The following is a 19,685-nucleotide window of genomic DNA, read 5'->3' as shown; positions in this document are numbered from 1 at the left end:
ATCCAGATTGCAGAGGTCATGGCCAAGATCACTTGCGCGAGGCTTCCACCAGGGTGTTGTGGTTCAAGTATGGAGGGGCAAGCAATGCATGGACTCCTGGGAGGAGGAGGGGTACTGGACGAAGTTGAGACCAAGGGTCGTCCTTGTCCCAGGCTATGGGATAGAACTGGGTCGATGGTCGATGAGAGTGAGATGAGTGACTCGGCCATGAAATGCAGTCTTGGACCGAAGTTGGTTCGTGAATGTAATCTCGGTTCTCTTGGAATGCTGCGACTCTGGTCCGCAGAAAAGGGATCGCATCAGATGATCCTGTGGTGTTTCGTTATTTCTGGTATTCGTGGTCAGCGCCGATGCAGAGAGGCCAGTGACAGCAGTAAGTTGGAGCATGTGGTTGAATCAGTAAGGATGAACCAGGCAGTGGTAGACAGGATGGTGATCCATGAGGAGACGACAAAGCAATGCACTATACGGCTTTATCATACGCCATATCAATGAGATCGGTCGCATGACCACTTGGATCAGAGAGCGTCTGCGGGTGTTGGTGTAGCACTGGGAGATCATATCCACCCATGCGGGTTGATGAAATGCGAGGAATCGATGGCAAGTGTGTCAATGTCAACCACGATCGGGTGTCGAGGAACGAGGCGATCTCGCTCCAGATCTCAAGTGACAGTTCCATCGCTAGGCGTCATGATGTACATGTGTATTGATCCACTGACTGCGTTTTGTTGTCGTTCGATGGTAACCACACACCCTCCATCACAAGAGATACCCGTTCCAGTGAACCGACTTGGATACTTGGCTGTGATCGTTGTCATTGGATATACATGTTAGCTGATCAATAGAATCCACAATTGTCCCCAACCGCTCGAGCAGGCCGATAGCGGTCTCAGCCTCCCATCAATGAGAACCAGCTCGCACCCTGTGCCACAGCAACCGGCATCATTCAGTCCAACTCCAACAAATCATACCAGCAGTGCATGCTCGACAACAAAGCCATCACTCAAATCGCACAGGGCAACACAACCAAGACATCGAGCCAGTTCTCGCTTGACCAGACGACTTCCGGTCTCGACTCGACAGCGATCATTGCCCTGGTTGCTGCATGTCTCTGTTGTTGCTGCTGCATCTCGTCGATTGCAGCCATCGGGTATTATGCTTACCAGAGCATCGATTCTGGGAGCGGCAGCAGCGGACCGGGCGGTATGCCATCGCCAGCATCCATCGTGAGCAAACTCAAGAATTAGCCGCAGCATGTGGTGGATATGCCAAGTTGATGGTGATCGTGCTTGGCGCAAAGAGTAAATTGGTGATCGAGCGATTGTCACTTTTCATAATGACATCACACGGGTCGCTCGCTGCTTCGTATCCTGTGCGGTTCCAGAGCTTGTTGTTGGTCGAGTTGGGTCCGCAGGTGTAAATGTCGAGATTCAGCGTCTGCTGGGAAGCCAGCGTGGTCGGTGTGGGTACATTTTGGATCATGTTAGCACACTCATCCATCGGACTGACACTACCATCACCTGTGGCGGCACCCGGGTTCACTGGGAAATAATAGCAGCCATTACTGTCGGTGTTGTACATGCACTCGGCGTTGTTCTGGTTGATCGTGCAACGGTGTACATCTTGATGGTCGGGACGTAGACGCAAGACCATGGTGTTGTCGAGTGGGTCTTGTTGTACTGATAGAGCCCAAATCCTCCACTTGCAGTCAGGAGCGATGAGGAGACGCAGCACAGAGCGATAACGGCCACGATGATCCAGATTTGACTTGACATTGGTCTGCTGCGAAGGGCGTGTCAGAAAAAACGCTGTAAGGGTTTCATCCTCGGCATATGCAATAGCACCCGATGGACTCGCAGCGTAGCATCGCCCTGCAGACCCTCCAGGCAAAGACGCCCGACCACGCCGAGGTCTTGGAAGAGAGCATCTATCGCTATGCCACCACAACCTACAAGGGCGTCTGCAGCTGGATCAACCCGCAGTTCCGAGACGCATACAAGTCCCGCGCCATCATGATGCTATCGAACCTGGAGGCCATCGTCGGCATGTTCAACTCGGGTGCCATTCAAGACCCTGCCAACTGGACGACCTGACACACCAGAGCCTTCGTCCGGACGCTTGGCTGGTGCAAGACCAGGGGGCCACTGGCACGACGGCGGCAGCAGCGGCAAACGGCAAGTCCTGAGGAGCCGACGGCCAGATGAAATGCACCGACTGTGCTCGCATGGGCAGAGACTCATACAACACCGAGTTCGTCCTGGCCCAGCATCGCTCTTCGGACGAGGCCAGCACCATTTACGCCCACTGCTCCGCCCACATCGCATTCCATCGCATTCCATCATACCAAACGCAAGTCACCACCTGTATCATTCTCCCAGATTGCCAAGAAGAGCACACTTGGCAATGCCCAAGAGAATACCACATCCATGCATTCCAGACCACCCGGCACAGCCACAGAGGAGCTTCATCGTGGCCTTGGTCAATGCTGGGAATGCTATGTGTCTCGTCCATGGCAAAACTGGCGTACCACTACGCAAAGGGAGATGGCGTCGAGAATAACGACGGCATCGCATCCAAGTGGTTCATGAAGGCTTGCGAGCATGGTCATCTACCCTCGCAGTACACACTGGGAGTTCGCTTCCAGAATGGCATTGGTCTCCCAATCGACCATGTGAAAGTCGCCAGGCTAGAGAAGCAGCCCAATGGATCAATCATCCCGATCGGGCCCTATCTCACCAACAGCATCCTCGACCAGCAAGATCCTGTTTTGGCTGCAAAGGTGTATTCCATCCTGGCCGCGAGGAACAACGCCGAGTCACAGGTTCGTCTTGGTCGATGCTACCGAGATGGCATCGGAGTCCCCAAGAATCACCAAGAAGCATTCTTCAACTTCCGAAAGGCGGCCGAAGTGAAGAACCTCACTGGCTGCTTCGAGTTTGGAATGCGGCTACCTCAATGGCATTTATGTCGACAAGGACTCGACCAGGTGCCTCAAACGGCTTGTCCTCGCAGCCGATGGTGGTCTGGCCTGTGCTCGGAATGGCATTGGCACCCTCTACTATGACAGTATCGGCATCGTCAGAGACAGCCACATTGCAGTATCATGGTTCAAGAAAGCCGTCGATCAAGGACATTCGAGCGCACAGTACAACCTCACCTGTGCGTACTTTGAGGATGATGGTGTAGAGAAGGACAACGACAAGGCATTCGAGTTCTTCTCCAAGGCAGCTGATCAGTCATTTGCTGAGGGCATCTCGGGACTCGCAACATGCTACCAGTCTGGCCGTGGTACAGTTGCTCCATTATCATGTCGTTCGAATTGCACACTCAAGCAGCCGCACTTGGGTCAGAGTTCTCGTTTGAGGTGATCCGCTTCAAGTACCTCAATGACTTGGATGACAACCAGGTCAACGCCGTCATCAGCGATATCCCAAAGGAGCTTTCCCCAGCGATGCGACACCTGGCTCGCCGATATTCCGATGTTGTGGGTGTCACCAGAAACCCAGTGGTGGCCAAGGAACTGTACGCCAGAGCAGCTGGACTTGGCGATTCTGATGCAGAGCTCGCCTTGCGCCAGATGGAATGAGCGTCGTGGTGATTGCTGCAAACGTTATTATTGACTTATACACAAGATAATGCATTGCTCAGCATGGCGTTTTCTGACTCTACCGACTACATTTCGACCAACCCGAACATCTTCTGGGGGCATCATCATCGCTGTCGTCGTGGGTGTGAGGTATGTGGCGGCGAGAGTTCTGCCCTTGGTTCGGCGGTGCTTCCACTTCTGCCGGAGAGTGTTGGCAAGAAAGCAGTTTGGACACCGACATCGTGGAGTCTGGCAGGTCGAACCCTTGTATTCATCCCAGACACATACCCTGGAATCATCCATCATTCTTCCGATCCAGTGGCTCACACAAAGGCTACCTGGGTTCGATCCCCACGATTGGAGATAGGGGTTTTGCTCCGTGGTGGATTGCATTTTGGCTCGTCGCCTGCTCGCGATATTCATATCCGGGGGTTTCTGCCCTCGCCGCTGCTGGAGCAGCGGACTTGCCCCTCCCCACTCCCCAGCAGATCTCTGCTCCTCCATCACCATTTGCCTCAAACCGATGCCAGCTTGACACTCCGTGCCCAGTTCAGCCCCCATCGGGTCTTGATACTTGGTAAGACCTTCAGCAACCCCACTTACCTCGATTTGGCTCCCGTCCTGTTGTCCATGTCTTCCTCCTCTGACCTCTCTGAGTCCCATCTCCAGGCCATCCAGGCCGTGATCACCCCCAGTCCGCAGGGAACACCCGTTCTCTCCAAAGCTTCACCAGCTCCCTCCTGCTCCCGCTCGGATCCGTCGTGCAGGTCTCCACTACCTTGGCGCTCCCGGCGATGTCGATGACTTCCTTACCGCCCAGGATCCGAAGTCCGCCATGCTGGCCGCGGCTCTGCCGCCAGGCATATGGGCCTTCCAGTCTGAGAAGGATGTGTTATACGCCTTATCCTACCTCGATGGTACTGCTGCAGACTATATGCAGCCGAAGATTGATCACCCGGAGAACGACACTATTTGAGCCTGTGTTTGAGCCTGGTCGGCCGCTTCCAGCCCGATTGTGAAGTGGCAGAGTCCAGTTGGCGACACCCGCCTTGGTGGCGCATTTCTGGCCATAAAAGCGGGGATTGGCCCCTTTCCTTCGTCCAGGGGGCATCCTCCGTTTTCGCCTCCGCCTGAACTCATCCCGTTTCGGCAATGACCGACAAACCCTGGTACATTCCCGTTGATGCCATCACCGACCGGTCTGCCACCCCACTCGCAGCCGGCGGCTTTGGCGAGGTTTTCAAGGCCTCATACTACGGCGCCCCTGTCGCCGTCAAGCAGCTCTATCGAGGCTACAACCAGAACGAGCTCGCCGACTTTGGACGGGAGATCGGCATCTGGCACAGACTCAGTCATCCTCATGTCCTCCAGCTCCTCGGTGCATGCGACACCACCGCCAAGCCCTTCATGGTCTCTCCGTTCATGCCCAACGGCACTCTCCACAACCACTTTGCCTCCGCTCCTGAACCTCGTCCCCTAAGTGAGAAGGTCCGGCTCCTGTATCAAGTCGCCTCTGGCATGGCCTATCTCCACGGCAACAACATTGTCCACGGCGACCTCAAGTCTCTCAATGTGCTGCTGGATGGGACATTCAGTGCCGTCGTGACCGACTTTGGCATGTCCCGCACCAAGCACACCTCGGCCTCGGCCAACAGAACCCGCCGCGACCAGCCGACTGGCGGCACTCTCGAGTATATGGCACCGGAAATGCTCGATGACGAAACGATGGCTGGGTCTTCGAAGGCCACCGATGTGTATGCATTTGGCATCACCCTGTACGAGGTCTTCAGCGATTGCAAACCTATCTGGGTCACCAACGACGGTCAGCCAATGAGGGAGAGGGTCATCGAGTCCCAAGTCGTTAAAGGAAATCGACCCAAGCAGTTCGACGGCATCCCCGATGTTATCCGAGATTTGATTGAGCGCTGCTGGCACCACGATCCCGCGCAACGTCCCAAGTTCCCCGAGATCCTCACCATCCTCCGCCAGTCCACAGATCTCTTCCCCTCTCAAGACGGAGAACAGAGACCCATTATCGTCACCCCTCGTCGGTCCGAGTCGTTCCAGCCGATCCAGCAGGTGTCCACTCCCAGGGTGTCCTTTCCCGAACCATTGACGCCACGGACACCTCCTGCTGCTGCAGTGCTCACGTCCAAACCAGTTCCTGTCAAAAACCTGGCAGACGCACTACAGCTGCTCCATTTCGGTGGCGATGCCGATTTTGATTCCGACGAAGATGATGACGACCAGTTTGATCTCTGGTTCACCGTCGCCAACGAGAACGATAGTGCCAGCTACCAGCGAGCCTTTGCTGGGGTCTATGCCCAGTCCCACAATCAGCAGCTCCCCCTGTTCATCTCGGCCATCGCCGCGTCGCAGTCTCCCCTGACTATCCGAATGATTGCTGACCTCTTTGGCATCGACATCAGAATCGTCCGTCGGTGCATCAAGGAACTCGGACCCGTTCTCGATCCCGGCAAACTGAGCCACGACAAGCAAGGCAACTCAGCGGCCAAGGCCCAGAAACATAAGTCGATTGTTGCCTATCTGATTGGAGTGGAGTCTGTCGAGGAGCCTTTCCACGTTTCTCCCAAGTTTCATATGGCGTTCGCCTCCCAGTGCCTGCTGTCGATCCTCTCCCACGAGCCAGTGATCAACATCTGTGGGATCTACGACTTTCACCACAAGATCCCGGACCTCGAGGGCCGAGTCAGAGCCAAGATCATACCATCGCTGCGATACAGCGTCGCCCACTGGATCACACACTTTGTGTGGTGCGTCAACGAAGAATCGGTTGACAGGCAGATCTGGAAGCAGTACCGTGCTTCTAGTTTGGGCGATTCGCTCAGCCAGTTTCTCGCCAGCCATGTGTTCTACTGGCTGGAGGCAGGCTCACTCATCGGGGTGATTCCGGAATTGACAACCCAGCTCCACGCGCTGGAGGAAATACTCGAAATGGCACCAAATACTGCCTTTGACGACACCACGAAGGAATTGATCAAGGACACGTATCGATTCATCTGCGAGTTTGCCGATCCGATCAGCAAGAGTGCACCTCAGGTGTACAACTCGGGTTATGCCTTCACCCCGAAGGAGACGGCGATATACAAGACATATGCCGCCCAACTCGAGGACAAGATTCCGTTCCTGGTCACGCTTGGAGTCAAGAGCACCTGGGCCAGTCTGGATCGGCTTATCGAAACAATCGATGGAAAAGTAATATCTGTCGAAACTCCTCCCGACGGCACCTGGATTGCAACTTGGGCAAGTAACGGAGCAATCAGGGTGCGAGATGTCGCTACCGACAAGTTGAAGTGGACTCATGCTGGTGCCGCGGCCATCACGACTACACCTGATGGCAAGACCATCGTAGTTGTCGAGTCAGATTGTACAATCAAGCATATCGATGCCAGCACCGGGGATATCAAGAGAACATTCACCGATTACATGGGAAAAGTGTGGCGTTCGGCTATCTCACCAGATGGCACGTTTGTGGCAATTGTGGAGAGGGGCGACTACAACAGAATCAAAATTTTGGATACAGTCTCAAGCAGTCTGAAGAAAACTCTCGAAGGACACCCAGACATTGTGTTCTCTGTGGCGATCTCGCCTGATGGCAAGTGGATTGTGTCTGGCTCTCGTGACAGCACTGTCAAGATATGGAATATTTCCACTGGCCAGGTGAAGCAAACCCTCCATGGACACAAAAGTTTTGTGGCCTCTGTGGCAATATCACCCGATGGCAAGTGGATTGCCTCTGGCTCATGGGATATGACCATCAGGGTGTGGGATGCCATCACTGGCCAACTGAAGCAAGTCCTCCATGGACATACATGGAGTGTGTACTCTGTGGCAATATCACCCGATGGCAAGTGGCTTGCCTCTGGCTCCAATGACAAGACCATCAAGGTGTGGGATGTAACCAGTGGCCATGTGATGCACACCCTGACAGGACACACATGCTGGGTGGAGTCCGTGGCGATCTCGTCCGATGGCAACTACATCAAGTCCACCGCCTCATCGGAAAATTTCGTCTGGGTCCGCCAAGGCAGCCAATGGCTTCGTTCTTTCGATCAATCGCCCAACTTTGCCCCAGCAACCAACCGTCTCCCAACACTCACTTCCCCCGAGTGGATCCAAATCGACAACTACTTCCAATGGATTCGCCACGGCACCCACGCCCTCAAATTGCCACTCTACCTTGGTCCTCCCAGCGACGCAGTTGCCAGCCACATCCTGGTATGTCCAACCACTCCCTCATCCCAAACCAGCCAGCACCAAACTAACACTCCCACAGCCAATTTACTCCAGCACCCCCGAGGTCTTGATTGCATTCGCCAACTACCTCAGCAACTCGCCAGGTCCCGAGTCCCCGACCCGTGCCGCTGCGGTCCACGCCGGTCCAGTCCTGACTGCCTTCTACCAAGGACAAGAGCGCAAAGTCGCAGAGGAAGGCAAACGAGCCACAGAAGCAGCGAGAAGGGCCGAAGAAGCGAGAAAAGTAGAAGCAGCCAGGAGAGCCGAGGAAGAACGAAAGGCCAAGGAAGCCAAGAAGGCCGAGAGAGCCGCCAAAGTCGAGAAGTTCACAAAGTTTTTCCGCTGAAACTGCACGGAAACCGAATGCAGTCCAAGTGTGTATCACAATTGAACTTCGATGGTCGAAATACAGCGTCACTATGCCATGGGAATTCGGGCATAGGTTCGCTTCTGCCGCCAAACTTGGGCTCAAACCCGACCACAGTGGTCGTTGCAGCGGAACCAATGAACCCGTCTCGCATGTGGCCAGAACCACCGAGTTTCCAGACAGAGCTGGAGATCTCGACTGGCGAATCGGTTGAGGTTATCGTTAGTTGTATATCCAAGACAACAAGCCATCATCACCATGCGGAACCTAACAGTGGGCGTACAAGCAAGCTCACACACCCCTGTTGCGGCTCTCGCCGACTCTCCAGCCCACACGGCGAGCCATGCGGGTGAACACTTCCTCCAAGAGGTCCCACTGGGACTCGCATGTCTCCAGGTCCCGTTCGGGGATCCTCTCTCTCTGGCCATGGGAGCTCCTCTCCGGGATCTCCTCAAAGCCCATCCACGGCTTTGTTCGTTGGGGTCGCTGTCGTGGCCTCGTGCCTCTCAGCGCCCCAGTCGCTCTGTCACTGCTCGGTGTAGGGAGAGGGCTGCCTCTCCTGCTGCTCGCTGGGAGCAGTGTGACTCCGAGCCCGAGGTCGTCGTCCGAGACCAGGTCCGGGCTCAGGTCGGCATCGTCGATCAGATCGATGCTTGGTGTTGTGTCCGAGAGCAAGTCGACACTCTGATCGCTCTCCCAATCCCATCCAAGGCTGGGCAGGTCGTCGTCGATGTTGGTGTGGAAGGAAAAGTCCAGATCCCTATCACAACATGATGGTAAGATGGACCCTCGGTGCCTTCCCCGGACACCCGTATGGCCACTATCGGCTGTGTGTCTCCTGCACGAAGAGCCGAGGAGAGTTCGTCGCGATGTGCCGGACCCACACCCAGAGCTGCGTCGGAAGAGGCGGCTCGTGGCAACGGATAGTGGACGAGCTCAAGCTGCGGCACCCCGAGTGGCAAGAAAGCGGCCACGAAAAGGTCGGCCCGATCGACAAGCTCCTGGACCTGACGAACATAGTTGGCTACCACGAGCTGAATCGCATGAGAAGGTTCGACTGGCAAGACCCGGATGTCCATCTCCTGTGGCGAACACTCCGAAGAGTGTTCAAGACGCTGATCATCGCCAAGGCGGGGTGGAAACCCCCCAGGCGATAGGCGGCATGGCCGAAGCAGAGCGAGAGACGAGGGCATACAGCTCTCATCTCTCTCAAGCTGTTCGATAGGCTGATCACTGCCTTCCTTTCCTACATCATGTACTGCTACGGCCGACCAGGCCTTGATAGCTTGAATTTCGAAATAAAGAAAACCTTCCACAGGCGGTATGGCTTGGTGACAAGTTTGTTCGGTTCACCGTATCATACCGCATCGCCCCGTCAACCCGCAAAGTCCAATGACCTGTTCAATTGGTTCCGCCAACGCAAACATCGATCCAACCAAGAGACATGCTCGTTTCTCCGCTGTCAACCATTGGCCTTTCGCAATATTGAACCAGTTGGAGAGTCTTTATTACTCCAACATTGCCTGACCTCCTAACATTTGGTCGTTCCAGGTCCAGTTGTTCTTGGAGTTATGTCGACAATCCATACCTTCAAGAGTCCACCACCTCATTTGAAATCAATAGATGCATTTTCAGGAACCAGAAAGCGGTGCGCCGCTCCCTCATTTATACACTGCCTAGTTTCATTACGTGTACATGATGTGGTAGCGACCGAACAAGCGGCAGATTGAGCATGATCAATTCAGGAGTTTAGAGGTACAACTCGACACTTTCGAAAATGAATGGGGGAGGGAAGTTTCGATCGGAGGCGATTCGAAAAGCGAACGAAGGGGGTGATTTCAAGCACCCAAGGTAAACTTGCGTCCTTGGCCACAGGTGGCCCCGACAAGCAGACTGATGAAGGCCATGATGTACGCAATGATTTCGTGGGTCACAATGTTCCGACCCTGGCGCATGTGCGGGTTCATCGCCTCGCCAAAGCCCCAGAGGACCAAGGCGGAAAACTCGTAGACCGTCTGCAAAAGAGTGAGCGAGTGAGTTCCCTACACTCGGCGGCAAAGTAGAGCCGGAGGCGTGACCGAGCCAACGGACCACACATCCCCGCATCCCCGCATCCCCGCATCCCCCTAGGAGCAACAGCACCAGCTAATCAAAGCAACAACAACAAGAGGGGTACATCTGTGTGTCGCTTACCTGGTTGAATCGCTCCTTTGACAAAAACGCATAGCAAGCCACGACTGTTGCAATCATAACACAGACAATCATATAGGCCCACTCGTAGCCCGAGATCGCGGGATAGTCCTTGAGGATAGTCCGGCTAAAGATCTTTGTGGGCCGGCGCGTTTGCTTCTTGATTCCAAGGCTGCGGTTGAGGCTCTCGTAGAGGCTGCCGGTCGAAAACGACGAGCGGGTGCGGGTGCTGCTGCTGCCGTCGTCGTCGTCGTGGTTGTCGTGGTTGCTGTGGTCGCCATGTTTGTCGCTCTTGGATGGGAAAGAGTCCTCGGGCACACGGACGGCAAGCGAATGCTTCTCCACATAATAGTACAGCGGCCGGAACTTGTCACGGATCGCGTGAGGAGCGACCATGGCCAAGCCCGCGAGCACAACCATGACCGAGACGATGGCGCCGATGGCCTGAGGCAGCCATACGCTCAGACGCGAGTCGTTGCAGACGTAGTAATAGCCGATCGACTCGTGCTGGTTCTCGACCAGGAACCAAACGCTGATGACGATGCTGAGCTCGGCAAGTGCGAGTGAACCGAGCTGGGTCCACACGTGCAGTGGCTGGCGGAGTTTGATCAGAGCCCACCACTCGTCGCGGCCGCTGCCGTTCGAAAAGACCTCGGCGTCTTCGATAAAGTGGTCGGCACAGGGCGCTCCGACCGGGAAGAACCCCGCGCGGACGAGGAGCAGCCGCGACGTACTCATGGCCACCAGCGGACCCATGCCGAGGATGGCCGTCAGCATGGCCGCGATCGCAATCTCGAGGATGCACCGCAGAGCCGCCGACCACCAGTGGAAAGTCTTTCGGGCCGAGAAGGGGCCGCCCTCGCCCGTGTGCTCGGCGTGGGCGCTCTTGAGGTCGTTGACAGGGCTGCGTAGGCCCAGGGTGTTGAGCAGGTTCGAGAGCGAGTCGCGGCTGTATCCAGCAACGACACAGTAGTCTTCGTGCTCCTTGGCTTGATCGAGGGTCTGGAGGGTGTACGCCGCTGCCTTGTAGGCGGTGTAGTGCTTGAGCAAGTCGGTGGAAAGGTGAGAAAAGTCGCCGGATTTGATGTGCGCGATATCATCCAGAGTGGGATGAGCATCCTTTCCAAAGAGACAGTCCAACCACAGCCGCCGGACCTGCCTTTCAGCTCCAGTGAGGCTCTCGAGAGGCTCATCAAAGGAAAGCGAGTTGATGGAGTTGGACATTGCCGAAATGGCTCGCTTGTTGGCTCTCCAGATCAAGTCGGGCTCGGGCGTGGGCTCCTGTGCCTCGCCTTTCCACTTGCGGAGGTCCCTGAGCAAGCGCTTGCCCCAAATGTCGATCTTGTTGGTGCGGGACTTGAGTGCTGCCCTCCATAGGCCCTCGACCAGAGTGATGAGCTCGCGGCGGGTCATCTTGCGGATATTGCCGGCAAACTTGGAGATCATGTACTTGTTTTCGTTCTCGAAGGTGATTTGGTCCAGGTATTGATCTTTTGTGGTCCTGGACTCGCTGACTATATTCGAGCCGGTGGGATTGATGCTGGAGGGGACGGACGAGACAAAATTGATCATGCCAAAGGTGGCGTGCGCCCAGCGGCCGACTTGAGCCTCGTATGCTGCCAGTCTCTCCGAGTTTTCCTTCTCGGTACTGTCCTGCTCATCCTCGCTAGAGTCGTCGTCGTCGTCGTCGTCATCGGCAGCGGCGCCTGGCCAAAGGAAGCACCGATGGGTTAGAGCCGAGCAAAGACAGGCGTTTGAGTTGGTTGGAAAGACGATGCACAAAGACGATGCAGAAAGACGATGCAGAAAGACGATGCAGAAAGACGATGCAGAAAGACGATGCAGAAAGACGACGCTCACCCGTGTTGAGCACAAGGCTATAGGTGGAGCGATTGTCGAGCAATGGAGTTGGTTCCGGGTCACCATGATTGAAGTCGGGCGTGGTTCTTTGACCAGAGCGGACCTGTGCTGGAGCATAGGAATCCCCATGCCAGGGCGAGGTTAGCAGAAAGCCGACATGGAAGGAGTATAGCACTGCCGTACAGCGGCGGCGGAGGCGGCAGCATATCGGAGGCATGGATGGACACTGCAGCTGGCAGGAGAGAAGGAACCCAACATACGAGGGGCTGCGGTCGTTGCCGGGCTTGGGACAGGGGGCTGCTCACGATGCAAACTGCAAAGGATGGCACACTCGTTGAGCCAGCCCAGGACCATGCGTTGCTCGCCACGCTCGATATTGCGGTAGAATATGCCGCAGTCGGCAGAGGGAAGGCGCCCCCGGAGCATCGGAAGCTGGTAGCCGAGGATGCTGATGGCGACGGAGATCAGGTTCTCGGCCATGGCGCCGCCGTTGAGGGTCTTTTGCAGAGCAGCAACGAGGACACCGATGGCGATGATGGCGCCATTGCTGCTGCTGTTGCTGGTGGGGTCCATGGGCCGGCGTGAATAGTGGGGAGGGAGACGAGAGACTGTGAGCTGGGGCGGGGTATGTGGGCAGCCCAGAGCAAGATGGGAAGAAGGTGGGCTCGCAGGACGGGGAGTGAGTTCAGAGGGGGGGAAGAAAACGCAAGTGGAATGTGCCAAGTGACACGCAATCGTCACCGCCCCCACCCCACCCGATTTTCTTGGCTCGGCTGGCATGGATGGGGCTGGTACACCACGGCCCAGGGTCGCAGCACCAACAAAACCCAGGGACATGTCCGCATGATCAGTCACGGCAATGTCGATCGGCCGGTGGGGATCGGTGAATCTGGCTGAATACAGGCTTCACTTGGAATGCAACCCCCACATACTCGGATAAGACATGTTCTGAAAAATACAGAATGTCCCCGGTTTATTTACTTTTTTCTCGGCGGGAATTGTGCTGATGCAGGATTCATAGCGTTCATTAGCTCATCCAGACGGGATGGGCAAGTTACACCATACATCAAACGAAAGCCTCATAGCGGCGACAGGAAGGTAGAGCTCCGTTGAATCATAGAAACAGTGGTTGGACGGAGACGAGGGACGGCCGTGCGGGTGAGGTTGGGGGTCGTTGTGGTGGGGATGCACACAACAGACAGCACCAGACCAGGGGAGGTGGCCGGGACTATCTTACAGCATCAAGGCAGCGAGGGCAGCACCACCGACGAGAGCGGCACCCAGCGAGAACTTGGAAGTGCTAGCGGAGCTCTTGGCGGGGGTGGCAACAGCAGGGGCAGGAGAGACCGGGACGGGAGCAGGGGAGACAGGAACGGGAGCAGGAGAAATCGGGACGGGAGCAGGGGAAATGGGAACGGGAGCGGGGGCGGGGGAGGTAGGCAAGAAGTTGGCACCGCAAAGCTGATCAAGCTGCGGGGTCAGGCTCTGGAACTGGGCAGCAGCAGCGGCGGAGGTGGTGGGATTGGCTTCGAACCACAAAATGATTTCGCGGAGGCACTCGGTGCAGAGGTACTTCTGGATGGTGGCAGCATCCGTGGCCGTTTGTGCCATCTGGAGGTTGCTAATGACATCGTCGTAGCAGTAGTTGCCGCTGGTGTCCTTGATGCACAGGCCGGCAGAGGCACACAGTTGGGCACCGGTGACAGTGCTTTGAGCCTGGACGGCGGAGGCGGCGACGAGGGCAACGAGACCAGCAAGCTTGAACTGCATATTGAATGTGATGAGGAGAGTGTCGAGTGGAAACTTGGGATCTGCACAGCAAAGGAGCAACAGAAGAATGTGAGTCGAAGCAGTACTGGCCAGCCGAGGGTTGACGAGAAGCACGGCGACAGAAGTGGTCGCACGGGTAGTAATCGAGTGGGAAGCGCAGGAGCGCGAGCGATTCTGTCCTCGGTGCAAGAAACAGACCTGGTTGCTCTGAGGACGGGGATTGAGATGTGGTTTCCAGGGCACGGCGAGACAGGCGGATATTTATACTTTCTCCCTCGGGCGATCGAGCGACTGTTTCGTCGAAGAGTGCAAAGCAGCCGTGCGAACAGAAAGGTTCACAACAACCCCCATGGCGACGCTCCTTGCATCGCCTCCTTTCTCGCTGTATTATCGGAATAGCATTCCCGCAACTCCAATGGTGTGCCTGCCGAGGCACAGGCATCTTGTGTGTGCTGTGCCGACTGTTTGTCACACGATCGCGGGCTTGGACTTGCTGCACGGGGGGAGCGACCGCATCCGGGTTGTGTTCTCCAGCACGGACCAGTCAGATACCGCGAATGGGCTCGTGGGACATTGCGCTGGGAGGGAACACCGTTTTGTGCTTCCCACATGCATCGGGACGCAACAAGCGCTAGATCTGCTGTGCGTGGGAAGCCAAAGTCCCGCGTCGCCTGCACAAGGCACTCGGGTTGTGGCGCAACCTGCGGTGGACACGCGGGGGCGCCGTCTCTTGGGGGATTGCCGTTGTGCGCCATGAGATTCGCGAGAGACGCAGGGGCTGGCCTGCCCGGGACGAAGTTGGCAGCCGCGAATTGTATCCGACCACATCACGTCTCTTGGTCGCATGTCTTGTCCATATCCCTCGTTGGTTGGAATCGAGGGGGGAGGGATGCTCAAGAGCGAGGGGCGATGCGCTGTTCGGCAGTGTCCGTCGTGTCGCAGAGACGGCCGACGATGGCTCCCCATTCTCCCATGCGCCGGGGAGCGGTGGTCGTGCCTTATGAGTCTGCCGCCATGGGCTATGGCCTGACCACGAGCGGTGCGGAAGCGTCGATCGGGATGAAACACCGGCAGCATGGGGCACACATGGGCCTGGATCGACGACGCCAGAAGAGACATGGGCTCGGCCATGAACATGCGGCGATGCATGGGGCGGTGCGGCGATGCATCAAACGACTCCTCATCGACCGAAAGGAGAATTGGAGAATTCAATGGTTTATCCAATGGATAATTCAATAAGCTATCCAATGGATAATTCAATAGGCTATCCAATGGATTATCCACTTCACACCCTATTGGACAGCCCGTTGGTCTCTGTCGGCCTCGCCGTCAGCCAGATCGCCGTGCGCAGCACTCATGGAAGCCCGCCCTCGCAGCCAATCCCTTGGGCACGCCCATCCGCCCTTGAATCATCCATCTGCCCTTGAGCTCATCAGCTGCTCTCTTGCATCATCTCAACACAGCTTCGTTCTCGCACCATCGCATGCAGCCGCCCCGCCACCCGACCACGGCACCCGAGGGCAACAACCGATACCACCGACCACAGCAACTGACCATAGCGATAAAAAGCCCACTGTTCGGCCGCCGCTCGCTTCTGTCTCCAACCCCAGCATGCCACTCAAACAAGACCACCACATCCGCCCCTTCTACATCGACCCCAGGACCTTTCACATCCTCGTCGAGGCCTTCTCTCCAACCTCGTCCTGGGCCCTCGATTTCATCTCCACCGTTGCCGAGCCCGTCTCTCGGCTGACCCACATCCACGAATACGCCATCACCAAATACTCGCTCTATGCCGCCGTCTCCAACGGGCTTTCGCTCGCTGACATCCTCGGCTGCTTGCGGCTGTTTTCCAAGGAGCCGGATTTGCCCGAAGGCATGGTCGACTTTATCACCCTTCACACCGAATCCTTTGGGCGGGTCAAGCTCGTCCTCAAAAAGAACCGGTAAGGAGTCATGCGTCTACCGCTCAACCAGCATCGCTGCATTCCCTGGCCCGCCGAACGCTATCGTCTCAGCCAGACCGCCCGAGTTTGATCGCTCAACCAGGACCATCCATGCTGGGTGGTCCGGTCCGAGCATCCGCCATTGACAGAGCACACCCCAGCCCCACTCACCCTGTATCGATCGCCTTCAGATTTTTCCTCGAGTCCAAGGACCCGAACGTCCTGGATACGCTACTGCGTGATCCAGTCATCTACGGCGCCCGCATTCATCCCGATGCCCTCCTCACTCGGTCCGCGGCAGATACGCTGTCAGAATACTCCGAAGGCGAAGTCGAGCCGGGTTTGCCGCAGCCGCCCCCAGCCGATCGCGGCTTCTTTGTCTATGAGGCACCCAAGGCATCCAACGTCTTTGCCGACAACCGAGCACCAGTATCGCAAATTTTGCAGTTGAGTATTGCCATCGATCGATCGCGCCCGATATCCTCGGGCCTCAGTGCGCCACCCTGATCCCCATGTATCTGTGCTGATGTCCCATGCTCGACCCCTTTCTCCGCGTCATAGGTCCACATCCCAGCATCCAGGTGTCCTGGCTCTGGCAGACCATGAACACGATGACGTCGAGAGCACGGATGATCCAGTGAACGAGATCATGGCCGATTCTTCTGAGCGGATACCGCCCACAGGCCCTCTGAATCAAGACTCGGATGCCAACTTGCGCTCCGACATGGATCTGGATCTGGATCTGGATCTGGATCTGGACCTCAACCTCCACCTCGGTTTTGACCTTGACCCGGACTTTGATCTTGATCTCGACCTTGACCTCGACACTGGTTTTGACACTGATGAGGCCGGAGCGAATCGGCCGCCTCCACCGCCGCCGTTGCTGTCCCAGCCACAAGTATCCGGAGCGCCCGGTCCACCACCGCTACCACCACCAGCCGAATCGATCCATGATGTCTCGGATGCTGTGGTGCCCTCGGCTTCCCGGGCTGCGGCAGATCATCTTCCGGACCCACCACAGGCGCCTGCGCCAGTCGAGTACCTTCACTCATTCGAGATCGACAAGGGCCAGGTCGAGAATGTCAAACTCAGATGCAGCGAGCTGTCCTATCCGATCCTGGAGGAGTACGACTTCAATGCCGAAAACGGACCTGATATGCCCATACTGGACATTGATCTCAAGGCTACCACCAAGCTGCGACCTTATCAGGAAACGGGGCTCAGCAAGATGTTCAGCAACGGGCGCAGCCGATCCGGCATCATCGTGTTGCCTTGCGGCGCGGGCAAGACCCTGGTTGGAGTTACGGCGGCCTGCACGATCAAGCGAAGCTGTCTGGTCCTCTGCACCTCATCGTAAGCCTATGTAAATCTGCATCGATGGGGCTGTTGAATCCAGCGGATACAAAAGTAAAATACGGTCGTATGGTGGTTGGATGTATCTGCTGGCCGACTGACATGGGGTCCTGTTTCAGCGTTTCGGTCGAGCAATGGGCCAAGGAGTTCCGGCACTGGTCGACGGTCCGGGATGAGCAGATTGCCAAGTTCACGTCGTCGTATAAGGAGCAGGTACAGTGGCTGTGTGGCCGCGATCGCAAGCGCAGCCATGAGCAAATCTCGCCAGTTGCCCACATTCCCCGCTGCACTCAGCTGCACTCAGTCGCACTCGTCTCTGACGTTGTCTGTCCAACGCCTGCAGTTCTCGACCCCCACAGGCATCCTCGTCTCGACATACACAATGATTGCCTTCTCCGGCAAGCGTGCGTACGATGCAGCCAAGATCATGTCCTTTATCCAGTCGCACGAGTGGGGCTTTATTCTCTTGGACGAGGTCCATGTCGTGCCGGCCGAGATCTTCCGCAAGGTGCTCACGATCGTGCCGGCGCACACAAAACTGGGCCTGACCGCCACACTCGTCCGGGAAGACAACAAAATCGAGAACCTCAACTACTTGATCGGACCCAAGCTGTACGAAGCCAACTGGATGGATCTCGAGTCCAACGGCTTCATCGCCCGGGTGCAGGTCGGTGTCCCGCGACTCAAGCTACCTGTGGCGAGCGGGTTGGCTCGACATGCCGCGGTTGCGAGTGTTGCTGGTGTTGCTGGTGTTGCTGGTGTTGCTGGTGTTGCTGGTGTTGCTGGTGTTGCTGGTGTTGCTGGTGTTGCTGGTGTTGCTGGTGTTGCTGGTGTTGCTGGTGTTGCTGGTGTTGCTGTTGCTGGTTGTGGCCGTTGTCTAACTGCAGCAACCCCGCTTGTACTCCATCCCGAACCCAGTGCGCCGAAGTTTGGTGCAAGATGACGACTGCGTTTTATCGGGAGTATCTCAATGCGAAATCAAGGTGAGCGCGTCAATCTCTGACGGGACCGTGAATACCTCGCTGTCGTCACCACCACCGCCATCATTGGCTTCATCGTGTTCCCTGGCACATTGCCGTTGACAGGACTCGTCAGCTGCTCTACTGCGTGCACCCGTACAAGATCCAGATGTGCCAATACCTGATTCGATACCACGAGAGCCGCGGCGACAAAACCATCATCTTCTCGGACAGCATCTTTGCCCTCAAGGTTGGAGCCGTGGAGCCGTGGATCTGAATTGTGCCTTGTGGCGACGCTCATGGGTCTATTCAGGATCTTGCTGCTGGTCGGATCACACGATAGCTCGGTCTGTGATGATCTTCGCTCGACACTGGTGTATAACGCAACGTTTGCTTTCTGGACACAGCACTACGCCAACTGCCTCAACCGGCCGTTCATCTGCGGATCCACCAGCCCGGCAGAGCGCATGCGCATCCTGCAGCAGTTCCAGTACGACTCGACCGTCAACACCATATTCCTGTCCAAAGTCGGAGACACCTCGATCAACATCCCGGAGGCATCGTGTCTGATCCAGATATCGTCGCAGTATGGATCACGGCGACAGGAGGCACAGCGACTTGGTGAGATAGCATACATTCGCTGTGGGAGTGCGGACATGCGCGTTTGTTGCGAGATTAACTCTGGTGGCTTCATGGCGGGCAGGGCGAATTCTGAGAGCCAAGGCATCCAACCAGCGCTTCAACGCCTTCTTTTACACCCTTGTCACCCAAGACACCGAGGAGATGTACTATGCGCGCAAGCGACAGCAATTCCTGATGGATCAGGGATACCAGTTTAAGGTACGGATGGCCGTGCCGATCTGGATAAGGAGCGCCTCATAATGTGAAGAAGGTGTGAAGAGCTGAAAGTGGCCAGTGTGGAATGGGTTCCAAATGCACTGCGTACGGCTTGAATGGAAAATCCGTGTGATACAGTGTCTGGGCTGATCATCGGAGATGTTGCGAGCGATTCTTCTCGTCGTCCACTGATCCCGTCCCACGACCATCTTCTCACCACAACCAACACCTACCAACGACCACCGACAGATTATCACCCGGATCGACGGGCTGGATACCATGGAAGGATTTCCTTACCAACGACTCGAAAGCCAGCTCGATCTGCTCGAAACCGTTCTGGCAGCCGCCGGTACCGATACCGACGACGACATGGTTCCGGAGGACTACCTTGCGCTCGGACAGGAGGACGAACTCACCGCCGGTGGTGGCGGCGGCGGGTCTGGTGAGACCGAGGCGGTCTTTTGGCGACGCTCGGCCAACCTCAGCTCACTTTCTGGAGCAGACAAGATGGCATATATTGAGTATCGGACGTGACGGGCATTGTTCTGGCCTGCGGGTTC

General features: G+C 56.5%; 8 protein-coding genes across 8 annotated transcripts; 6 read left to right on the top strand and 2 right to left on the bottom strand.

Annotated features, from left to right (window-relative positions):
* The first annotated feature begins 247 nt into the window (after positions 1 to 247).
* BJ171DRAFT_524697 (uncharacterized protein) lies at positions 248 to 742 on the top strand. Its single transcript, XM_053112611.1, has 2 exons — positions 248 to 549; positions 700 to 742. Exon 1 carries the CDS (start codon positions 265 to 267, stop codon positions 493 to 495), a length of 231 nt encoding a protein of 76 aa, XP_052962580.1. The 5' UTR covers positions 248 to 264; the 3' UTR covers positions 496 to 549; positions 700 to 742.
* Positions 743 to 1,069: 327 nt separating this feature from the next.
* BJ171DRAFT_249910 (uncharacterized protein) lies at positions 1,070 to 1,954 on the bottom strand. The gene is made up of 2 exons (XM_053106676.1): positions 1,566 to 1,954; positions 1,070 to 1,440 (listed from the first exon to the last, which is right to left on the bottom strand). The coding sequence occupies exons 1-2, from the start codon at positions 1,773 to 1,775 to the stop codon at positions 1,237 to 1,239; spliced, it is 414 nt and encodes a 137-aa protein (XP_052962579.1). The 5' UTR covers positions 1,776 to 1,954; the 3' UTR covers positions 1,070 to 1,236.
* BJ171DRAFT_249881 (uncharacterized protein) lies at positions 1,842 to 3,225 on the top strand. Its single transcript, XM_053106675.1, has one exon. The coding sequence runs from the start codon at positions 2,201 to 2,203 to the stop codon at positions 3,062 to 3,064; it is 864 nt and encodes a 287-aa protein (XP_052962578.1). The 5' UTR covers positions 1,842 to 2,200; the 3' UTR covers positions 3,065 to 3,225.
* Positions 3,226 to 4,798: 1,573 nt separating this feature from the next.
* On the top strand, positions 4,799 to 5,560 carry BJ171DRAFT_406932 (kinase-like domain-containing protein; the record flags this gene model as incomplete). The annotated part of the gene is made up of 1 exon (XM_053107249.1): positions 4,799 to 5,560. A coding segment is annotated over one exon (762 nt), but the record flags the coding sequence as incomplete, so codon positions are not given.
* A 1,921-nt stretch (positions 5,561 to 7,481) lies between these two features.
* Positions 7,482 to 8,641, top strand: BJ171DRAFT_524671 (uncharacterized protein). Its single transcript, XM_053112610.1, has 2 exons — positions 7,482 to 7,825; positions 7,884 to 8,641. Exons 1-2 carry the CDS (start codon positions 7,546 to 7,548, stop codon positions 8,561 to 8,563), a joined length of 960 nt encoding a protein of 319 aa, XP_052962576.1. The 5' UTR covers positions 7,482 to 7,545; the 3' UTR covers positions 8,564 to 8,641.
* A 1,052-nt stretch (positions 8,642 to 9,693) lies between these two features.
* BJ171DRAFT_524663 (uncharacterized protein) lies at positions 9,694 to 12,935 on the bottom strand. The gene is made up of 4 exons (XM_053112609.1): positions 12,521 to 12,935; positions 12,261 to 12,368; positions 10,404 to 12,106; positions 9,694 to 10,225 (listed from the first exon to the last, which is right to left on the bottom strand). The coding sequence occupies exons 1-4, from the start codon at positions 12,831 to 12,833 to the stop codon at positions 10,049 to 10,051; spliced, it is 2,301 nt and encodes a 766-aa protein (XP_052962575.1). The 5' UTR covers positions 12,834 to 12,935; the 3' UTR covers positions 9,694 to 10,048.
* A 271-nt stretch (positions 12,936 to 13,206) lies between these two features.
* On the top strand, positions 13,207 to 14,262 carry BJ171DRAFT_524662 (uncharacterized protein). Its single transcript, XM_053112608.1, has 2 exons — positions 13,207 to 14,071; positions 14,229 to 14,262. Exons 1-2 carry the CDS (start codon positions 13,446 to 13,448, stop codon positions 14,239 to 14,241), a joined length of 639 nt encoding a protein of 212 aa, XP_052962574.1. The 5' UTR covers positions 13,207 to 13,445; the 3' UTR covers positions 14,242 to 14,262.
* A 1,379-nt stretch (positions 14,263 to 15,641) lies between these two features.
* Positions 15,642 to 19,659, top strand: BJ171DRAFT_429399 (DNA repair helicase rad25; the record flags this gene model as incomplete). The annotated part of the gene is made up of 11 exons (XM_053107872.1): positions 15,642 to 15,976; positions 16,168 to 16,381; positions 16,551 to 16,613; positions 17,016 to 17,329; positions 17,449 to 17,542; positions 17,673 to 17,996; positions 18,248 to 18,312; positions 18,415 to 18,538; positions 18,696 to 18,909; positions 18,992 to 19,128; positions 19,375 to 19,659. The coding sequence occupies 11 exons, from the start codon at positions 15,642 to 15,644 to the stop codon at positions 19,657 to 19,659; spliced, it is 2,169 nt and encodes a 722-aa protein (XP_052962573.1).
* Positions 19,660 to 19,685: the final 26 nt, after the last annotated feature.

The sequence above is a fragment of the Polychytrium aggregatum genome, assembly GCF_025602895.1.
Source record: "Polychytrium aggregatum strain JEL109 chromosome Unknown BJ171scaffold_56, whole genome shotgun sequence".
Lineage (NCBI taxonomy): Eukaryota > Fungi > Chytridiomycota > Chytridiomycetes > Polychytriales > Polychytrium > Polychytrium aggregatum.
Note: the sequence above shows the minus strand (reverse complement) of the source record. Positions and strands in the feature narration are given on the sequence as shown.